Source organism: Rhinopithecus roxellana, chromosome 16 (assembly GCF_007565055.1).
Source record: "Rhinopithecus roxellana isolate Shanxi Qingling chromosome 16, ASM756505v1, whole genome shotgun sequence".
NCBI classification, from domain to species: Eukaryota; Metazoa; Chordata; class Mammalia; order Primates; family Cercopithecidae; genus Rhinopithecus; species Rhinopithecus roxellana.
This window is the reverse complement of record NC_044564.1, coordinates 111,864,925-111,885,284: the sequence shown is the minus strand read 5'-3', so window position 1 is coordinate 111,885,284 and position 20,360 is coordinate 111,864,925. Positions and strand designations below refer to the sequence as shown.

At 39.5% G+C, this 20,360-nt stretch overlaps 1 protein-coding gene across 1 annotated transcript in view; it reads left to right on the top strand.

Annotated features, from left to right (window-relative positions):
- The window catches only part of SVEP1 (sushi, von Willebrand factor type A, EGF and pentraxin domain containing 1), a 260,322-nt gene that overhangs the window by 99,592 nt on the left and 140,370 nt on the right, over nucleotides 1–20,360 (top strand). The window contains exons 9-11 of the mRNA XM_010365569.2: nucleotides 8,488–8,617; nucleotides 14,587–14,694; nucleotides 15,802–15,933. Coding sequence (XP_010363871.2) covers nucleotides 8,488–8,617; nucleotides 14,587–14,694; nucleotides 15,802–15,933 — 370 coding nt within the window. The remainder of the gene's footprint in view (nucleotides 1–8,487; nucleotides 8,618–14,586; nucleotides 14,695–15,801; nucleotides 15,934–20,360) is intronic.

Sequence of the window (20,360 nt, the reverse complement as noted above, 5' to 3'; positions counted from 1 at the left end):
TATTTTGAGCCTATGTATGTCTCTGCATGTGAGATGGGTCTCCTGAATACAGCAGACTGATGGGTCTTGACTCTTTATCCAGTTTGCCAGTCTGTGTCTTTTAATTGGAGCATTTAGTCCATTAACATTTAAGGTTAATATTGTTATGTGTGAACTTGATCCTGCCATTATGATATTAACTGGTCATTTTGCTCGTTAGTTGATGCAGTTTCTTCCTAGCCTCGATGGTCTTTACATTTTGGCATGTTTTTGCAATGGCTGGTACCGGTTGTTCCTTTCCATGTTTAGGGCTTCCTTCAGGGTCTCTTGTAAGGCAGGCCTGGTGGTGACAAAATCTCTAAGCATTTGCTTATCTGTAAAGGATTTTATTTCTCCTTCACTTATGAAAGTTAGTTTGGCTGGATATGAAATTCTGGGTTGAAAATTCTTTTCTTTAAGAACGTTGAATATTGGCCCCCACTCTCTTCTGGCTTGTAGAGTTTCTGCCGAGAGATCTGCTGTTAGTCTGATGGGCTTCCCTTTGTGGGTAACCCGACCTTTCTCTCTGGCTGCCCTTAAGATTTTTTCCTTCATTTCAACTTTGGTGAATCTGGCAATTATGTGTCTTGGAGTTGCTCTTCTGGAGGAGTATCTTTGTGGCGTTCTCTGTATTTCCTGAATTTGAATGTTGGCCTGCCCTACTAGGTGGGGGAAGTTCTCCTGGATGATATCCTGAAGAGTGTTTTCCAACTTGGTTCCATTTTCCCCCTCACTTTCAGGCACCCCAATCAGACGTAGATTTGGTCTTTTTACGTAATCCCATACTTCTTGCAGGCTTTGCTCATTTCTTTTTCTTCTTTTTTCTTTTGGTTTCTCTTCTCGCTTCATTTCATTCATTTGATCTTCAATCGCTGATACTCTTTCTTCCAGTTGATCGAGTCAGTTACTGAAGCTTGTGCATTTGTCACGTATTTCTCGTGTCATGGTTTTCATCTCTGTCATTTCGTTTATGATCTTCTCTGCATTAATTAGTCTAGCTTCAATTCTTCCACTCTTTTTTCAAGATTTTTAGTTTCTTTGCGCTGGGTACGTAATTCCTCCTTTAGCTCTGAGAAGTTTGATGGACTGAAGCCTTCTTCTCTCCTCTCGTCCAAGTCATTCTCTGACCAGCTTTGATCCGTTGCTGGCGATGGGCTGCGCTCCTTTGCAGGGGGAGATGCGCTCTTATTTTTTGAATTTCCAGCTTTTCTGCCCTGCTTCTTCCCCATCTTTGTGGTTTTATCTGTCTCTGGTCTTTGATGGTGGTGACGTACTGATGGGGTTTTGGTATAGGTGTCCTTCCTGTTTGATAGTTTTCCTTCTGACAGTCAGAAGGACTGTCTGTTGGTCTGTTGGAGATTGCTTGAGGTCCACTCCAGACCCTGTTTGCCTGGGTATCAGCAGCAGAGTTTGCCGAAGATAGAATATTGCTGAACAGCGAGTGTACCTGTCTGATTCTTCCTTTGGAAGTTTCCTCTCAGGGGTGTACTCCACCCTGTGAGGTGTGGGGTGTCAGACTGCCCCTAGTGGGGGATTTCTCCCAGCTAGGCTACTCAGGGGTCAGGGACCCACCTGAGCAGGCAGTCTGTCCGTTCTCAGATCTCAACCTCCGCGTTGGGAGATCCATGGCTCTCCCCAAAGCTGTCAGACAGAGTCGTTCGCGTCTGCACCGGCTCCCGCTACTTCCCCTGTTGGTCTTCAGCTGTGCGCTGTCCCCAGAGGTAGAGACTACAGAGACAGGCAGGCTTCCTTGAGCTGCTGTGAGCTCCACCCAGTTCGAGCTTCCCAGGGGCTTTGTTTACCTACTTAAGCCTCAGCAATGGCGGGCGCCCCTCCCCCAGCCTCGCTGCTGCCTTGCGGATAGATCGCGGCAGACTGCTGTGTTAGCAGTGAGGGAGGCTTCGTGGGCGTGGGACCCTCCCGGCCAGGTGTGGGATATATTCTCCTGGTGTGCCTGTATGCTTACAGCGCAGTATTGGGGTGGGAGTTACCCGATTTTCCAGGTGTTGTGTGTCTCAGTTCCCCTGGCTAGGAAAACGGATCCCCTTCCCCCTTGCGCTTCCAGGTGAGGCGATGCCTCGCCCTGCTTCAGCTCTCGCTGGTCAGGCTGCAGCAGCTGACCAGCACCGATTGTCCGGCACTCCCTAGTGAGGTGCCCCCAGTACCTCAGTTGAAAATGCAGAAATCACCGGTCTTCTGTGTCGCTCGTGCTGGGAGTTGGAGACTGGAGCTGTTCCTATTCGGCCATCTTGCTCCGCCCCCAGAACACAGTATTTTCATTTTCTTTGTATAGTAGCTTGAAATAATCATCCATCAGATGTTAGAAAAATAGTTCATTTAGGAATTTTACTTCCTCTTATATGTACATGGTTAGTATTCACATACATTAAGATGCACTTAAATATTATGTTATTTCTACACTTATCTGTAAATATATATAAGTTGTACCAATCAGGATAGATTGGTGCCAGGGAATGTAGAGCGCAACATGGGAAAAATAACTGTTCTGATCATTGTGTTTAATATACTTACAATCAAGGTAGCTTTTAAATCTGATTTGAAAAGAGCAAATGTGATTTCTAGGGCTGAATGTACTTTAGGGGATTTGTGTGTTGAGCAGTCTCTCTTGTGTGATATTTCCACCACATCTTCTTCTTTTCACCCTGACCCTCCTGCCTTCCCCTTATAAGGACCCTTGAGACTACATTGAGCCCATCTGGAAAATTCAGGAGAATCTCTTAATTTTAAGATTCTTAATTTAGTCGTGTCTGCTAAGTCCCTTTTTCCATGGAAGGTAACGTATTCACAGGTTCCAGGGATTAGAACATGGATGATCTTTGAGGGGGCTGTTATTCAGCCTACCACATGGGGGAAGAACTTGAATGTGCTTAAAAGAATAAAAATAGAAAGAAAGAGAACCAATTGAGATGAAGAAGTTGAATATACAAGGAAAAGAGGGGGCAATTCATTGTGAATGGCTTCTCTTCAGAAAGTGGTCAGACCTGAAGCTTAACTAAAGGGAGTAAGTGAGAGAGTTTTGAAGTTTTAGGAGAACTGAGAAGTTTTTAAAAACTCATTCTGAGGAGGAGAGTGAGCAAACCAGAGAAATACACTAGGATTATTTGGCTACTATTGAGGGTCCATTTGAGTTTTGTGATCATAAACTTACAGAGATTAGTCTGCACTATTGTGTGAATTTCTCTGAAATTGATGTGACTCTCCAACACAGGCATGAAGAAAGTAAATAATTGGGTTTCTTTATAACGTAGAGTTTTGAAAGAAAAAAAGACAGAGAAACAAGGCAGTTTAGACAATTGGGAAAAAAGCCCCACTACATTTATTGTAATAATAGAACATGAACTCAAAGCAGGGTAAGAAAGAATAAAAAGAATGAACTTATGATGCTGTCATGAACATCCTTGTACTAAGTCTTTGTCTTTTGTCTCTGATTATTCCCTCGGAAAATTTCCAAAAAGAGAAATTTCTTGGTAGAAAAGTAGGATGCTAAATTATATGTACAGTGCAATCAAAACTATAATTGTGTAACTGATTTTGAATAGTCTGAACTAGAACAGTCACCAGTGGAAAAATAACTATTTTTCTACAGTCACAAGCTTTGGTTACTCTAGGGTATACCAATAGTTCTCTCCATAATTAAAAACCACTTTCAAGGATTAGAAAGAAGAGTCTTGCTGTCTAAATAAAAACTTGAATCATGTATCCACTTCAAAGCTTTTTCCTCTTGCAGCTCAGAGGTGGCCTGACTGACTTGAGAACAGAGGAGCCATGGATATTCTTTTCCTCCTTCTATGCCTCCCCATCTCTGTTTCTGGCCTCTCTAGGGTCAGGGCTGGTGGGATAAACAGAAAAATGGCTACCTCAAAGATATCCTTGTCATAATCCCTAGAACCCATGAATGTGTTTCCTTACATAGCAAAGGAACTTTGTAGATGTGATAAAAGTAAGGACTGTGAGATGGGAGGATGAACGTGGATTATCCAGGTGAATCCAACTTAATCACATGAGTCCTTAAAAGAGAAGTACCTTTCCCAGCTGTGGTTACAGAGCGATGCTATAACAGAAGAAGAATTCGAGAGATGTGCAGTGAGAAGGACTCAATCTGCCATCAGTGGCTTTGAAGCTAGAGGAGGAGGACCATGCAGGCAGCCTCTGAAAGCTAGAAGAGGCAAGGAAACAGATTCTCCCTCAGAGACTCCAGAAAGGAACTCAGCCCTACTAACACTTTCATTTCAACCCTGTAAGATCCATTAGTGTCTCCAACCTATAAGACCACAAGATAATACATTTTTTGTTGTGTTTGTTTGTTTTTTGCTTTTTGTTTGTTTGTTTGAGACAGAGTCTTACTCTGTCTCCAGGCTCGAGTGCAGTGGCATGATCTCGGCTCACTGCAGCCTCCACCTCCCAGGTTCAAGTGATTCTCCTACCTCAGCCTCCCAAGTAGCCGGGATTACAGGCAAGCGCCACCACACCTGGCTATTTTTTGTATTTTTAATAGAGACGGGTTTCCGCCATGTTGGCCAGACTGGTCTTGAACTCCTGATCTAGTGATCCTCCTGCCTCGGCCTCCCAAAGTGCTGGGATTACAGGTGTGAGCCACCGTGCCTAGCCCATTTCTGTTGTTTTAAGCTGCCAAATTTTTAGGAATTTGCTATGGAAACAATAGGAAATGAACACAGCTGGGAAAGGAGTATTTTTGAGGAAAGCTTCAAAAGTCTTTCATTTGTTTAAGGCTGTGTGGCCCTCTCTGTATTGCTGATGCACTGTGAGAAGAAAAAGAAAAAGAAAAAAAGAAAACCATTGTCTCTCTCATGTAGTCCATGTGCAGATTTGGCAGGAGGCCCTGTAGGAGCACCACCCCCTCCCCAACCCCTTACAGTTACCTGCCATGAAGGTGCATTCTGGCAGGACCCCTTCTGCCCTTCCCCTTAGCTCCAGGCCCTGTCGTACATCCCACAACCTCTCAAAACCCCTAGAGCAGGGTGCAGGGCAGAACGACTCAAGCACTGCCATCTCCCCTTTCAGCCTATGTGTCTTCACCATGCCAACAACTGGGAGTGCAGGCTGACCCATGTTCAGAACAGCCTTCCTCCCAGTCTGTCCATATTGCTCAAATAAGCCTCCTGACTTCAGCATTCACCAGGAGAGATGCAGACACCTGTCAACATTCATATATGCCCCTAAACTCCAAGGCATGGGTGTCGGTCTCATCCAGCACTCCTCACATTGGAGTGAATCTATGGGTTTCTACTGCTCAGCAAGCATCCAGCCTGGGACTGGGATGCTGGTCTCCGTTTTCTGTAGGCACCCCCTGTCCCCTGCCAATGTTCTATGAATGGTTGTCTGAAGCCCAGCCACTTGGTTTAAGGCAGTATTCCTCCCCATTCCTTCCCCCATGGAGAAGATAGGGGAAATGTCCCAACACTCTACCCAAGTGAATTCTCCTATTTCATATATACGTGTGTGTGTGTGTGTGTGTGTGTGTGTATTCTATAATATATGTATCTTCTAATGTGGGCTGGTGGTAAGTGCAAGGGGCACAGGACCAGTCCAGCCACTGCTGTGTCAGCCTCCTGGCGATTTTTCCATTCTTAGGAGCTCTCTTTAGAATATGTGATTACTTACCTTTTATACTCTTCAGCTTTAGGACTGTAGCTGCAATTATATGTGGAGGCAATATAGTCTTTTTAAATAAAGTTTTAAAAACGTGCATAAGCCTTTCATTACCCAATTATCTGTGGCAAAAGTATAAGAGTATCTATTGCATTTCACTCAAGTAAAATGAGCAAATTATCAGTTTAACTTTTCAGCAGCTTGTAGTTTGTTGATATAATCTGGGATTCTTATTCTAATTTATTATAGATTAATTAATATAGTTTTTTACATTATGCATATTCCCTTCAAAAAGTCATAACCTTTGATAACACATGAACCCTGACAACCACAATTTTTCATACTGAGTATGTGTTTACATAGTTTTGGTGTTTGCTGTCAGTTCTTCACACCATGACTTTTCTCTCTTATGAGGGATTTGTTGTGATTCACCTCATTTGGTAGGTTCAGGTAGGTTCAAAATCCATTCTTTCAGAAAAAGTATAAACAGGTGGTATATTTACTAAGCCTTTGCATGTACAAGAACATCTTTTATTTCCAGATGAGCATTTAATGACTAAGAGAAAGGTAATATAGGCTGATTATTATCTTTTTTTTGAAGATCTCCTTGAATGCTGTGGGAATTTTTAATTGTATATCAAGTTATCTGGGATTTGTTTAAGTGATGCTTGTTGTTTATCAACTTTGGTACATTGAGAGTCCTTTTTATGTACAGAGTCATAGCTTTCTTCAAATCAAGTTTTCTTCTATATCTTAGAACATTTTTCCTATTCCATTCATTCTGTTTTCTTAAGGAACACTGATGATTCATAAGTTATATCTCTAATTTCTGTTCTGTATGTCTATTATCTATTCCATGATTTGTACTCTAAGTTTTCCTCTGTGTCCTGAATGAGACTTTTAAACTTACTGTTTGCATCCCTGATTTAATTTCCTGGAGCAAAATAACTATTTAACTACTAAGATACAGATAAATTCACACACACACACACACACACACACACCCCATTCTATAAACTATGTAATGCTATATATAGTAATAGATTACTTAAGTAATTTAAAAAGGGATTCTACTTACAATCCAAGATAAAATATAAAATATTTAGGTTTCTATTTAAAAAGAAGGGTGAATGGCACCCTAAAGGAAAATATAAAACATTGGCAGGTGAAATAATGAAATCAAATGGAAATACATGCCATATTTGTAGATTAAAAAACAAAATGTTTTGTTCTAGCTTTTCTGAAAGAAAATAATTAAAAAGCAAAATATTTCTAGAATAAATATATTTCAAAGGCATTCAGCATATTTTTGAGCATGAAAAGTGATTCTGCAATGGAAAGTAGAAGAATACCTAAAGTATCAAAAAGAATAATAAGAAACAACTAGATCCATCAGAAATCAAAATATTTAATAAAATAAAAATAAACAGAATGATGTGGTACTATTCCATAAAGATGGATTTTAAAATATCATAAAGGGTGATAATTTAAAAATACAGTGAGTGATTTTTAAGATATAAAGTTATACTCTCAAATCATACCACACAGAAAATATATTTCCAAATTATACTTTAAATCATTTAAAAAGCTACCATCAAATATATTTGGATGCTTATCAAATCATTTCATAAATAGCTTTCTAATCTTATTTGAAATATTTTCAAAACTGCAGTGAAGAAGAAATTTATCAATTTTTCAATGGATGAAAAGAATAAACATACAATTCAGGAAGTAAAAAATATAATACATGCAAACTTGAGAATATAATCTTAGCATATAGCATTAAGAAACAGCTCATTAAAGCAATGACCTGGTGCCAAATTTTTGACTTAACCAAAAATTGATAATATTTAATATAGATCAGAAAATATGGGAAACTTTGACACTGGTTGACAGTGGGAATATGAATTGTTACCATTCATTTGGAAATAAATTTTATATTATCTACTAATAAAATGTTAACATTTGGGTTTAATAATTCTGTTCATGGAACTCTATTATAAGGAAATAATAAATAAGCAAAATAAGCCAAACACAGAAAGACAAATATCTCAGGTAAGAACAAAAAAAAAGTGTATCTCATGAAGATAGAGAGTAGACTGGTGGTTATTAGAGGCCAAGAAAGGTGGGGGAGGGAGAGACAAGAGAAGTGAATTAATGGGTACGAATATACGTTTTGATAGAAGTCGTAAGACCTCGTCTTACTTAGATCAGTAGGTTGACTATAGTTTGCAATAATCGATTGTATATTCCAAAATAACTAGAAGGGAAGAATTTTAATGATTCCAGCATAAAGAAAAGATAAATATTTAAGGTGATGGATATCTGAAGTATAGTGATTGATCTTCATAAATTATATGAATGTGTGAAATTATCACATGTACCCTGAAACTATGTATATCTATTATGCATCAATAAAGAAAAGAAGAAGAAAAATATTTTTAAATTAACTGTTCAAAACTGTTTACAATGGAAATGTTTGGGTCAAACTAATGTCCTTCAACAGATTTTTCTTAAGTTATCATATATTTATTCTACAGAACATTATGGAAATATTTAAGAGTCATCTCAAGTTGTAAAGACTGCATAAGAATGTAAAAGACGTTTTAAAACATAAAAGACATTTAAAAAACAAGGAGCAACATTTTGTTGTGTGCCAATTCTATAAATCATGTAAATAGGATAATCTGGAAAGAAATATGCCAGAAAACTGTGCCTTTTTCCTTTCCTCTATGTGAAATATTGTATCATTGTTAACATTACTAATAATATATAAATCAAAAAACAATAAACACACTTTTGACGTTAACTTTCAAAATATTTATGTATCTCCAAAAGGTGTCAATCCACGTTCATCCAGCTTTCACCCCACCTTACCTTTTCCCAATTGGAGATGTTGCTATCGTATACACAGCAACTGACCTATCCGGCAACCAAGCCAGCTGCATTTTCCATATCAAGGTTATTGGTAAGTGATATAGTTTGGTTGTTTCCCCATCCAAGTGTCATCTTGAATTGTGTCTCCCATAATTCCCATGTGCCATGGGAAGGACCCAATGGGAGGTAATTGAATCATAGAAGTGGGTCTTTCCCATGCTGTCCTCATGATAGTGAATAACTGTCACAAGATCTGACGGTTTTATAAAGGGGAGTTCCCCTGCACATGCTCTCTTGCCTGCCACCGTGCAAGACGTGGCTTTGCTCCTTCTTTGCTTTCTGCCATGATTGTGAGGCCTCCCCCGCCATGTGGAACTGTGAGTCTGTTAAACCTCTTTCCTTGATAAATTACCCAGTCTCAGGTATGTCTTTGTTAGCAGCATGAGAACAGACCGAATCATTGGGCAGTTTTGTGAAAGCAATCCAGAACCCCAGAGACCACTTCTCCTTTATGATCAACAACTCCCTTGTCACTGATTCTTCCAACTGGCATTGAAACTTGCTCAAAGCACTCCCTGTTTGAAACCTACATACCCTTTAACTATCACCACTTATTTTTGATTTCTTCCCATATGAACCCACATGAAAGTTCCCAATGCTTGCCATGTCTTTCTGTTTAATTGCCATTTATTCTGAGTCACCCAAGTCTGGCTTCTGTCCCCTTCAATCATGTAAACCACTGTCATCAAAGTCACCAGTGATCTCTAGTGTTACTCTGTACTTTTTGGTCCTCATTTTACATAATCTTTCCTCATATTTTACATTTATTTAATTTTTTCAGAGACAGGGTCTCACTCTGTCCTCCAGGCTGGAGTGAGTGCTGTGCCATAATCATAGCTCACTGCAGCCTCAAACTCCTAGGCTCAAGCAATCCTCCTGCCTTAGCCTCCCAAATAGCTGGGACTACAGGCATGTGCCAGCACACCCAGCTAATTTTTTTATTTTTTATATTTTTGTAGAGACGAGGTCTCACTGTGTTCCCAGGCTGGTCTCAAACACCTGGCCTCAAGTGATCCTCTCACCTTGGCCTCCCAAAATGCTGGTATTATAGGTGTGAGCCACTACACTCAGCTACATTGTACATTATTAACCACACACTTCTTATCAAAACTTTTTCCTTCCCTTAGCTTCTTTGATGTTAGTCTTTCCCGTCTTTTTTTTTTTTTTTTTCTTCCATTATTTTTACCTAACCTTCTTTATCTCTTTTGTGGGTTTCTCTTCCTCCGGCTAATTCTCAAATGTTGATCATCTCTAGGGTTTCAGCCCTGGCCTTCTCTTTCTCTCTTTGTAGTTTTCCTGAGTGATTTTGTTCACTGACAACTCCCATATTCCTATTTCCAGTTCAAATCTCTTTTCTGGAATCCAAAATGGACTCTGAAAGCCTCATGGACTTTCCCCCATATTAATGCCTCACAGGCATTTCAAACTCACCCAAATTATTTCCTAGCTCAGAAAAGGACACAGCCAACCACCTAGCTACCAAGCAAAAACATTGGAAGTCATGCTTGACTCCTTGACCTCTTACCAATATCCAAGACAGTATCAGGTGCTATTGGTTTCACTTACTTGATATCTCTGAAATTTGTCCCATTCTCTCCATCCTCAGAGCCACCATGGCGGATCAGTCCTTTTAAATCTTTTGAGCCTGGTTTACTGTATCATCTCTCAATTGGTCTTCTGCGCATTACCAGAACAAAATACATGGAGAGGTAGGCTATGTAGCAATCTGTAGTGGGCAAGAGCATGGACTCTGAACCCAAGCTGCTTAGGTTCATGTTCATCTGCACCACTTAAAGTCAAGGGCACCGGTTGCTGCTCCATACCTCAATTTCTTTATCCAAAAATAAAATTAACGAATGTATTACCTCATTGTGAGATTTTTAATTTGTGATAATATATAAACCACTTGATCTAGTGCCTGCCATACTTTAAGCTCTGTGTGAAAGCTAGATGACAACATACCGACATTTTGCAATATTTATCTCAGGTCTATTTTTCTTATGTTTATTTTAAAATTCATTATGTTAAATTCATTTTATTTTAAAAATGTTACATAACTTATTGAAATAACTAATATATATTAAACTGGTTCCTTACCCTATATATTACAGGTTTTGGTAAAAGTAGATGAAAGAAATCCAGTAAAAATCTGACTATTTCACAAGGCTTAGTTTCTAAAAATTCCTTTTTCAATGTTGTTTTAAACATGAGCATTTCCATTTGCATGAAAAACATGTTGGATTCTCAAAAATCTGACACAGTGATTTTAGACTTGGAAATGTGGCTCAAGACTTTGCCAAGTTTTAATTTTTCATAATGAAGAGTCAGCATAGTGAAATGTGAAATGTGTACTTGAGTGACTACTAGACTTTAACTGAATTCCCAAATTATAAAAGAGAAAGGGCTGGGCGTGGTGGCTCACCCTGTAATACCAGCACTTTGGGAGGCCGAGGCAGGCGGATCACCTGAGGTGGGGAGTTCCAGACCAGCCTGACCAATGTGGAGAGACCCCATCTCTACTAAAAATACAAAATTAGCCAGGTGTGGTGGCACATGACTGTAATCCCATCTACTTGGGAGACTGAGGCAGGAGAATTGCTTAAACCTAGGAGGCGGAGGTTGCAGTGAGCCAAGATCGCGCCATTGCACTCCAGCCTGGGCAACAAGAGCAAAACTCCGTCTCAAAAAGAGAGAGAGAGAGAGAGAGAGAGAGAGAGAAAGAGAAAGAAAGAGAGAGAAGGTCCAGGCATGGTGGCTCACACCTGTAATCACAGCACATTGGGAGGCCGAGGCAGATGAATCACCTGAGGTCAGGAATTCGAGACCAACCTGGCCAACATGTTGAAACCCTCTCTCTACTAAAAGTACAAAAATTAGTTGGGTGTGGTGGCACATGACTGTATTCTCAGCTATTTGGGAGAATGAAACAAGAGAATTGCTTGAATCCAGGAGACGGAGGTTGCAGTAAGCCAAGATCACTCCAGTGCTCTCCAGCCTGGGGGACAGAGAGAGACTCTATCTAAAAAAAAAAAAAAAAAAAACACACAACAACAACAACAGAGAGAGAAAGAGAAAGAAGGAGAAGGAAGATGAAGCAGGGGAAGATGGAAGCAGAAGCAGAGAGGGATATGGGGGGGGAGAGAGAGAGAGAGAGAGAGAGACAGAAACAGATAGAAAGGGACGGAGAGACAGAGAGAGAAAGAAAATACACCAAAGCTTACATTTTTCTTATTTTCTTCAGGGTGTTGGTGTCACCCTGATAAATGAGACGCAAGCCAGGAATGCTTCTCCTTGGCTGCCACAGAGTGCTGTCTCACTTGCTTTGAAGTGGGCTGTCCCCCTCCTTTGGAGACAGTACATCTGCTGGCACCTCCAATTCTTTTGAAAGTGATTGACTGAGGCTTACTGCCCTCTTGCACCTGTGATTTAACTTTAAAACATCTGAATAAAATCAGATATGCTCAGAAAATCTTTGAATATTCAATTGTCATTTCTTTTGGCAAAATAGTAAATACTACCGGATTTGTAAATTTAGCTATGAATTGACTTGATTCAGCATTCTCAAAGTACACTGACCTGCTATGAGCATTGCTTTATCCTTTTTTCAGCAACTTGTTTTGAGCACCTGTTATAGAAGAGATGCTGTGCTATCTAGTGGAGATCTGAACATGAACAAAAGGGACTGCATCACTGGTCTACAGAGTGTACAGTGTAGTAAAGTAATAAACCTAAGGTCTGCACTAATGAAATAACAAACATGAGAAAAAGACAAAAATTGAACATATGTTCACAAGACTTAGCTTAAAATGGGGATCCATATATTCTCACAGGTGCAGTTCAGTTAATTTCAGAGTATGTATTTACATGTATCTTGGATAGGAATACTTGGTCTTAATGCTTGTGGCTACAATTTAATAGCTTACTGACCTCAAGCAAATTTCTTAAGTTTGCCTTGTCTAACATTCCTCACCTACAAAATTAGAAAAATAATGTTTTTGCTATCTCCCTCAAACCTCAAAGGCATGTAATAAGAACATTTCAGATGTATAAAATGCATAATTAAATTAAAATTATTTCCTATACACCCTCCTTTTTAATTTAATTTAATTTTAAGTCAGGATACAAGTGCAGGATGTGCAAGTTTGTTACATAGGTAAATGTGTGCCATGTTGGTTTGCTGCACCTATCAACCCATCACCTAGGTATTGAGCCCTGCATGCATTAGCTGTTTATCCTGATGCTCCCCTTCTCCCCCAACCCCTGAAAGGCCCCAGTGTGTGTTGTTCCCCTCCCTCTGTCCAAGTGTTCTCATTGTTGAACTCCCACTTATAAGTGAGAACATACGGTGTTTGGTTTTCTTCCTGCATTAGTTTGCTGAGGATAATGGCTTCCAACTCCATCCATGTCCCTGCAAAGGACTTGATCTTGTTCCTTTTTATGACTGCATAGTATTCCATGGTGTGTATGTACCACAATTTCTTTATCCAGTTTATCATTGGGGGGCATTTGGGTTGATTCCATGTCTTTGCTATTGTGAGTAGTGCTGCAATGAACATACGCATGCATGTATTTTTGTAATAGAATGATTTATATTCATTTGGGTATATACCCAGTAATGGGATTGCTGGTTCAAATGGTATTTCTTGTTCTAGGTCTTTGAGGAGTCACCACACTGTCATCCACAATGGTTGAACTAATTTACATTCCTACCAACAGTGTACAAATGTTCTTATTTCTCCACAGCCTTGTTAGCATCTGTTGTTTCTTGACTTTTTAATAATTGCCATTCCAACTGACGTGAGATGGTATCTCAATGTGGTTTTGATTTGCATTTCTCTAATGATCGGTGATGTTGAACTTTTTTTCATATGTTTGTTGGCTGCATAAATGTCTTTTTTTAAAAAGTATCTGTTCATGCCCTTTGCCCACTTTTTAATGGGGGTTGTTTTTCTCTTGTAAATGTTAAGTTCCTTATAGATTCTGGATGTTAGATATTCATCAGATGGATAGATTGCAAAAATGTTCTCTCATTCTGTAGGTTGTCTATTCAGTCTGATAATAGTTTATTTTGCTGTGCAAAAGCTCTTTGGTTTAATTAGATCCCATTTGTCAATTTTTGCTTTTGTTGCAATTGGTTTTGATGTTTTTGTCATAAAATCTTTGCCCATGCCTATGTCCTCAATGGTCTTGCCTAGATTATACACCCACTTTATTGTTCTTTATTGACATCCTAAAAACTCCACCACATTCAATCATGGCTTTGAAACCTGGCTCACTCACCCCACCCCATATCCACCCTTCAGCCTGGGTTCCAGTGCTCAGCAACACAGACTCCCAGTGCTTTAACTTCTACCATGGTTTTCATCCTCTGTCTTCTTTCCCCACTTCCAGGTTCCCACTTTGTTCTTTGTCTTCACCTAGAATTTGCCAACCTTAGAAATCTTTAGCTCCAATGTTCCACCTCTGGAAATAATCTCCTGGCCTCCCAGCAGTAGCCCACCCACACTGACATCATGCTTATTTTGCAACATGACTAGGATCTCTGGCCCATGGTCCTTCCATTTAGCCATCTATTAGCCCTTATCTTGACCCTTCAGATAAGAGGAACATCATGGGAATGACAGGTGTGGTCATTTCACTCCTTCAGCTTGTCTGGAATGGTTCTCTTCCCTTCCAGTTGGGTCAGCTCAATGACCGTGGACAGAACCCACAATTTAAATGCCCACGACGTCAGGAATTACCTTTCACACACTTGTGCCCAAGGTGATTTTAGGAAGGTGACATTTTTTTCTTCAACAGATAGGGGGCAGTATAGCAAAAGCAGCTCTTTCCTTTGATGCTGGGGATCAGGGAAAAGATATCAAAGGAGCCACAGGGTCAGCCTTGTTTCTTACAAGCTCAAGGCTGTCTGCCAGCACAAGCTGACTTCAGTTCTGTTTTGAAAACCTCCTCATCATTTATGAATATCAGTTGTAACTTCTTTGATTTCACGTTCTTTAGATGTAGAACCACCTGTCATAGACTGGTGCAGATCTCCACCTCCCATCCAGGTCTCAGAGAAGGTGTATGCTGCAAGCTGGGATGAGCCTCAATTCTCAGACAACTCAGGTGAGGTGACAAGTACTTTGTCGTCAGCATAGTAGCACTGAATTCTTTTTTATTTTAAAAAGCTTTTTAATAGGATAAAAGAGAAAAAGCAAACAAAAACTGTCTAAGGAGAATCAATAATTATATAAGTTAACATGTTTTAATGCTAGGATAATTATAAGTTAACGTTATTAAACTTACCTATCCATGAGGGTTTTCCTAATTCAGTATTCCATGGGCATTTGTTGAACCTGCACTAGGTGTTGTACCTAGCAGGGTTCTAATGAATTTCTTGAGTCTCCAAGCTTATGTTGTTCTAGAGGCAGAAACCATGCATTTTATCAGCATCTCTACTGCAGATCTATATATTCAGACTCAGTTCTTAAATACTTGACAAATAAAATTATAAAAGATCATAAGAAAGTAGAAAAAAAACTAAGCAAATATAACTGAAGTTTATTTTAAGGGTTTCAGTAAAACCCAGAAAACAACAAAAAATGCAAATTAAGTAATTTCTTAATTAAAATCCCAATGTTGTAGCAGACTTACCTATTGCCTAGTTGCTTTGTAGGACATCTCAAAGGACTTTGAGAAAATCAGTTGTTTATCAAAGAAAGCCTTAATTTAATGGGGTTGTTGAATCTACTATTTCTATGTTACTGTATAAATATTAAATCTCTTATTTTCTGCTAGTGGGCAAAGCAACACGGAATGCCCAACTGATTTGCATAAGTAGGACATGAAACTTCAAATCAAATAAGAGACTAATAAAGTGACTACAGGCTGGGCACGGTGACTCACATCTGTAATCCCAGGACTTTGGGAAGCCAAGGTGGGCAGATAACCTGAGGTCAGGAGTTCAGGACCAACCTGGCCAACATGGTGAAACCCCATCTCTACTAAAAATACAAAAATTAGTTGGGTGTGGTGGCGAGTGCCTATAATCCCAGCTACTTGGGAGACTGAGGCAGGAGAATCGCATGAGCCCGGGAGGTGGAGGTTGCAGTAAGCTGAGGTCATGCAATTGCACTCCAACCTGGACAACAGAGTAAGACTGTTTCAAAAAAAAAAAAAAGTAAAATAATGTGGATACAACCCAAAAAATTGACTGCCTTCTTTCCTTTCCAGGGGCTGAATTGGTCATTACCAGAAGTCATACACAAGGAGACCTTTTCCCTCAAGGGGAGACTATAGTACAGTATACAGCCACTGACCCCTCGGGCAATAACAGGACATGTGATATCCATATTGTCATAAAAGGTATTGTCTTCATAAGCCCTCAAAATTCTAGTTGACATTTGATACATGTCATTGCTATAGTGCTCTGTTTTATGAAAGAAAATAGGCTATGAGCATTAAATTTTTACAGTTAGAAGACCGACAGATTTTATTCAGGTTTTCCATTGTCATTCCTTGACCTTATGATAGATAAAAATATTTTCTCCCAGAATAGTCTTTAGTTAACATTTCGTTAACATTTTCTCTAAGGTTACAATGTATTATTGACATAATCCTATTTTAAATGTTTGAGAAGACAGATTCTGAAAATATATTTGCTGCATAATGTTATCCAGTTTTTGCTTTTATTAAAGGAATGTCAAAAATAAGGGCAGGGCATGGTGACTCACGCCTGTAATCCCAGTGCTTTGGGAGGCTGAGGTGGGTGGATCACTTGAGATCAGGAGTTTGAGACCAGCATGGCCAACATAGTGAAACCCTGTCTCTACTAAAAATAAAAAAAAATAGCTAGGCATGGTGGCGTGTGACTGTGGTTCCAGCTACTCAGGAGGCTGAGGCATAAGAATTGCTTGAACCCGGGAGGTGGAGGCTGCAGTGAGTCGAGATAGCACCACTGCACTCCAGCCTGGGCGACAGAGCAAGACTCTGTCTCAAAATAATAATAATAATAATGATAATAATAATAATAACAACTCCAAGTCAGAAGTACTTTACCTTTTTATAAAAATATGCACAACCTCTAATTACACATAGGTACAACTTTTCAATATATGTCGATCTAGAACCAAAAAGGAAGTGTTGTCCTTCTCTTGCACTTAAGACATATGGTAAAAGCTTTTCTAGAAATAGTGGTAGACAGAAGGAGTCCTTTTCGAAATTCCGCTTAAGCTCCTGGAATTTCATTTATGCTTCTTGTACCACTATATATGAATAATACAATTTTTTTTTTATTATACTTTAAGTTCTAGGGTACATGTGCATAACGTGCAGGTTTGTTACATATGTATACTTATGCCATGTTGGTGTGCTGCACCCATCAACTCGTCAGCACCAATCGATTCATCATTTATATCATGTATAACTCCCCAGTGCAATCCCTCCCTCCTCCCCCCTCCCCATGATAGGCCCCAGTGTGTGATGTTCCCCTTCCCGAGTCCAAGTGATCTCATTGTTCAGTTCCCACCTATGAGTGAGAACATGCGGTGTTTGGTTTTCTCTTCTTGTGATAGTTTGCTAAGAATGATGGTTTCCAGCTGCATCCATGTCCCTACAAAGGATGCAAACTCATCCTTTTTTATGGCTGCATAGTATTCCATGGTGTATATGTGCCACATTTTCTTAATCCAGTCTGTCACAGATGGACATTTGGGTTGATTCCAAGTCTTTGCTATTGTGAATAGTGCCGCAATAAACATACGTGTGCATGTGTCTTTGTAGTAGACTAATTTATAATCCTTTGGGTATATACCCAGTAGTGGGATGGCTGGGTCATATGGTACATCTAGTTCTAGATCCATGAGGAATTGCCATACTGTTTTCCATAATGGTTGAACTAGTTTACAATCCCACCAACAGTGTAAAAGTGTTCCTATTTCTCCACATCCTCTCCAACAACTGTTGTTTCCTGACTTCTTAATGATTGCCATTTTAACTGGTGTGAGATGGTATCTCATTGTGGTTTTGATTTGCATTTCTCTGATGGCGAGTGACGATGAGCATTTTTTCATGTGTCTGTTGGCTGTATGAATGTCTTCTTTTGAGAAATGTCTGTTCATATCCTTTGCCCACTTTTTGATGGGGTTGTTTGTTTTTTTTCTTGTATATTTGTTTGAGTTCTTTGTAGATTCTGGATATTAGCCCTTTGTCAGATGAGTAAGTTGCAAAAATTTTCTCCCATTCTGTAGGTTGCCTGTTCACTCTGATGGTAGTTTCTTTTGCTGTGCAAAAGCTCTTTAGTTTAATGAGATCCCATTTGTCAATTATGGCTTTTGCTGCCGTTGCTTTTGGTGTTTTAGACATGAAGTCCTTGCCCATGCCTATGTCCTGAATGGTACTACCTAGATTTTCTTCTAGGGTTTTTATGGTATTAGGTCTAACATTTAAGTCTCTAATCCATCTTGTATTAATCTTCGTATAAGGGGTAAGGAAAGGATCCAGTTTCAGCTTTCTACTTATGGCTAGCCAATTTTCCCAGCACCATTTATTAAATAGGGAATCCTTTCCCCATTTCTTGTTTCTCTCAGGTTTGTCAAAGATCAGATGGTTGTAGATGTGTGGTATTATTTCTGAGGACTCTGTTCTGTTCCATTGGTCTAGATCTCTGTTTTGGTAACAGTACCATGCTGTTTTGGTTACTGTAGCCTTGTAGTATAGTTTGAAGTCAGGTAGCGTGACACCTCCAGCTTTGTCCTTTTGACTTAGGATTGTCTTGGCAAGGCGGGCTCTTTTTTGGTTCCATATGAACTTTAAAGCCGTTTTTTCCAATTCTGTGAAGAAAGTCATTGGTAGCTTGATGGGGATGGCATTGAATCTATAAATTACCTTGGGCAGTATGGCCATTTTCACGATATTGATTCTTCCTATCCATGAGCATGGTATGTTCTTCCATTTGTTAGTGTCCTCTTTTATTTCACTGAGCAGTGGTTTGTAGTTCTCCTTGAAGAGGTCCTTTACATCCCTTGTAAGCTGGATTCCTAGGTATTTTATTCTCTTTGAAGCAATTGTGAATGGAAGTTCATTCCTGATTTGGCTCTCTGCTTGTCTGTTACTGGTGTATAAGAATGCTTGTGATTTTTGCACATTAATTTTGTATCCTGAGACGTTGCTGAAGTTGCTTATCAGCTTAAGGAGATTTTGGGCTGAGACAATGGGGTTTTCTAAATATACAATCATGTCATCTGCAAACAGGGACAATTTGACTTCTTCTTTTCCTAACTGAATACCCTTGATTTCTTTCTCTTGCCTGATTGCCCTAGCCAGAACTTCCAAGACTATGTTGAATAGGAGTGGTGAGAGAGGGCATCCCTGTCTTGTGCCAGTTTTCAAAGGGAATTTTTCCAGTTTTTGCCCATTCAGAATGATATTAGCTGTGGGTTTGTCATAAATAGCTCTTATTATTTTGAGGTACGTTCCATCAATACCGAATTTATTGAGCGTTTTTAGGATGAAGGGCTGTTGAATTTTGTCAAAAGCCTTTTCTGCATCTATTGAGATAATCATGTGGTTCTTGTCTTTGGTTCTGTTTATATGCTGGATTACGTTTATTGATTTGCGAATGTTGAACCAGCCTTGCATCCCAGGGATGAAGCCCACTTGATCATGGTGGATAAGCTTTTTGATGTGCTGCTGAATCCGGTTTGCCAGTATTTTATTGAGAATTTTTGCATCGATGTTCATCAGGGATATTGGTCTAAAATTCTCTCTTTTTGTTGTGTCTCTGCCAGGCTTTGGTATCAGGATGATGTTGCCCTCATAAAATGAGTTAGGGAGGATTCCCTCTTTTTCTATTGATTGGAATAGTTTCAGAAGGAATGGTACCAGCTCCTCCTTGTACCTCTGGTAGAATTCAGCTGTGAATCCATCTGGTCCTGGACTTTTTTTGGTGGGTAGGCTATTAATTGTTGCCTCAATTTCAGAGCCTGCTATTGGTCTATTCAGGGATTCCACTTCTTCCTGGTTTAGTCTTGGGAGAGTGTAAGTGTCCAGGAAATTATCCATTTCTTCTAGATTTTCTAGTTGATTTGCGTAAAGACGTTTATAGTATTCTCTGATGGTTGTTTGTATTTCTGTGGGGTCGGTGGTGATATCCCCTTTATCATTTTTTATTGCGTCTATTTGATTCCTCTCTCTTTTCTTCTTTATTAGTCTTGCTAGCGGTCTGTCAATTTTGTTGATCTTTTCAAAAAACCAACTCCTGGATTCATTGATTTTTTGGAGGGTTTTTTGTGTCTCTATCTCCTTCAGTTCTGCTCTGATCTTAGTTATTTCTTGCCTTCTGCTAGCTTTTGAATGTGTTTGCTCTTGCCTCTCTAGTTCTTTTAATTGTGATGTTAGAGTGTCCATTTTAGATCTTTCCTGCTTTCTCTTGTGGGCATTTAGTGCTATAAATTTCCCTCTACACACTGCTTTAAATGTGTCCCAGAGATTCTGGTATGTTGTATCTTTGTTCTCATTGGTTTCAAAGAACATCTTTATTTCTGCTTTCATTTCATTATGTACCCAGTAGTCATTCAGGAGCAGGTTGTTCAGTTTCCATGTAGTTGAGCGGTTTTGATTGAGTTTCTTAGTCCTGAGTTCTAGTTTGATTGCACTGTGGTCTGAGAGACAGTTTGTTATAATTTCTGTTCTTTTACATTTGCTGAGGAGTGCTTTACTTCCAATTATGTGGTCAATTTTGGAATAAGTGAGATGTGGTGCTGAGAAGAATGTATATTCTTTTGATTTGGGGT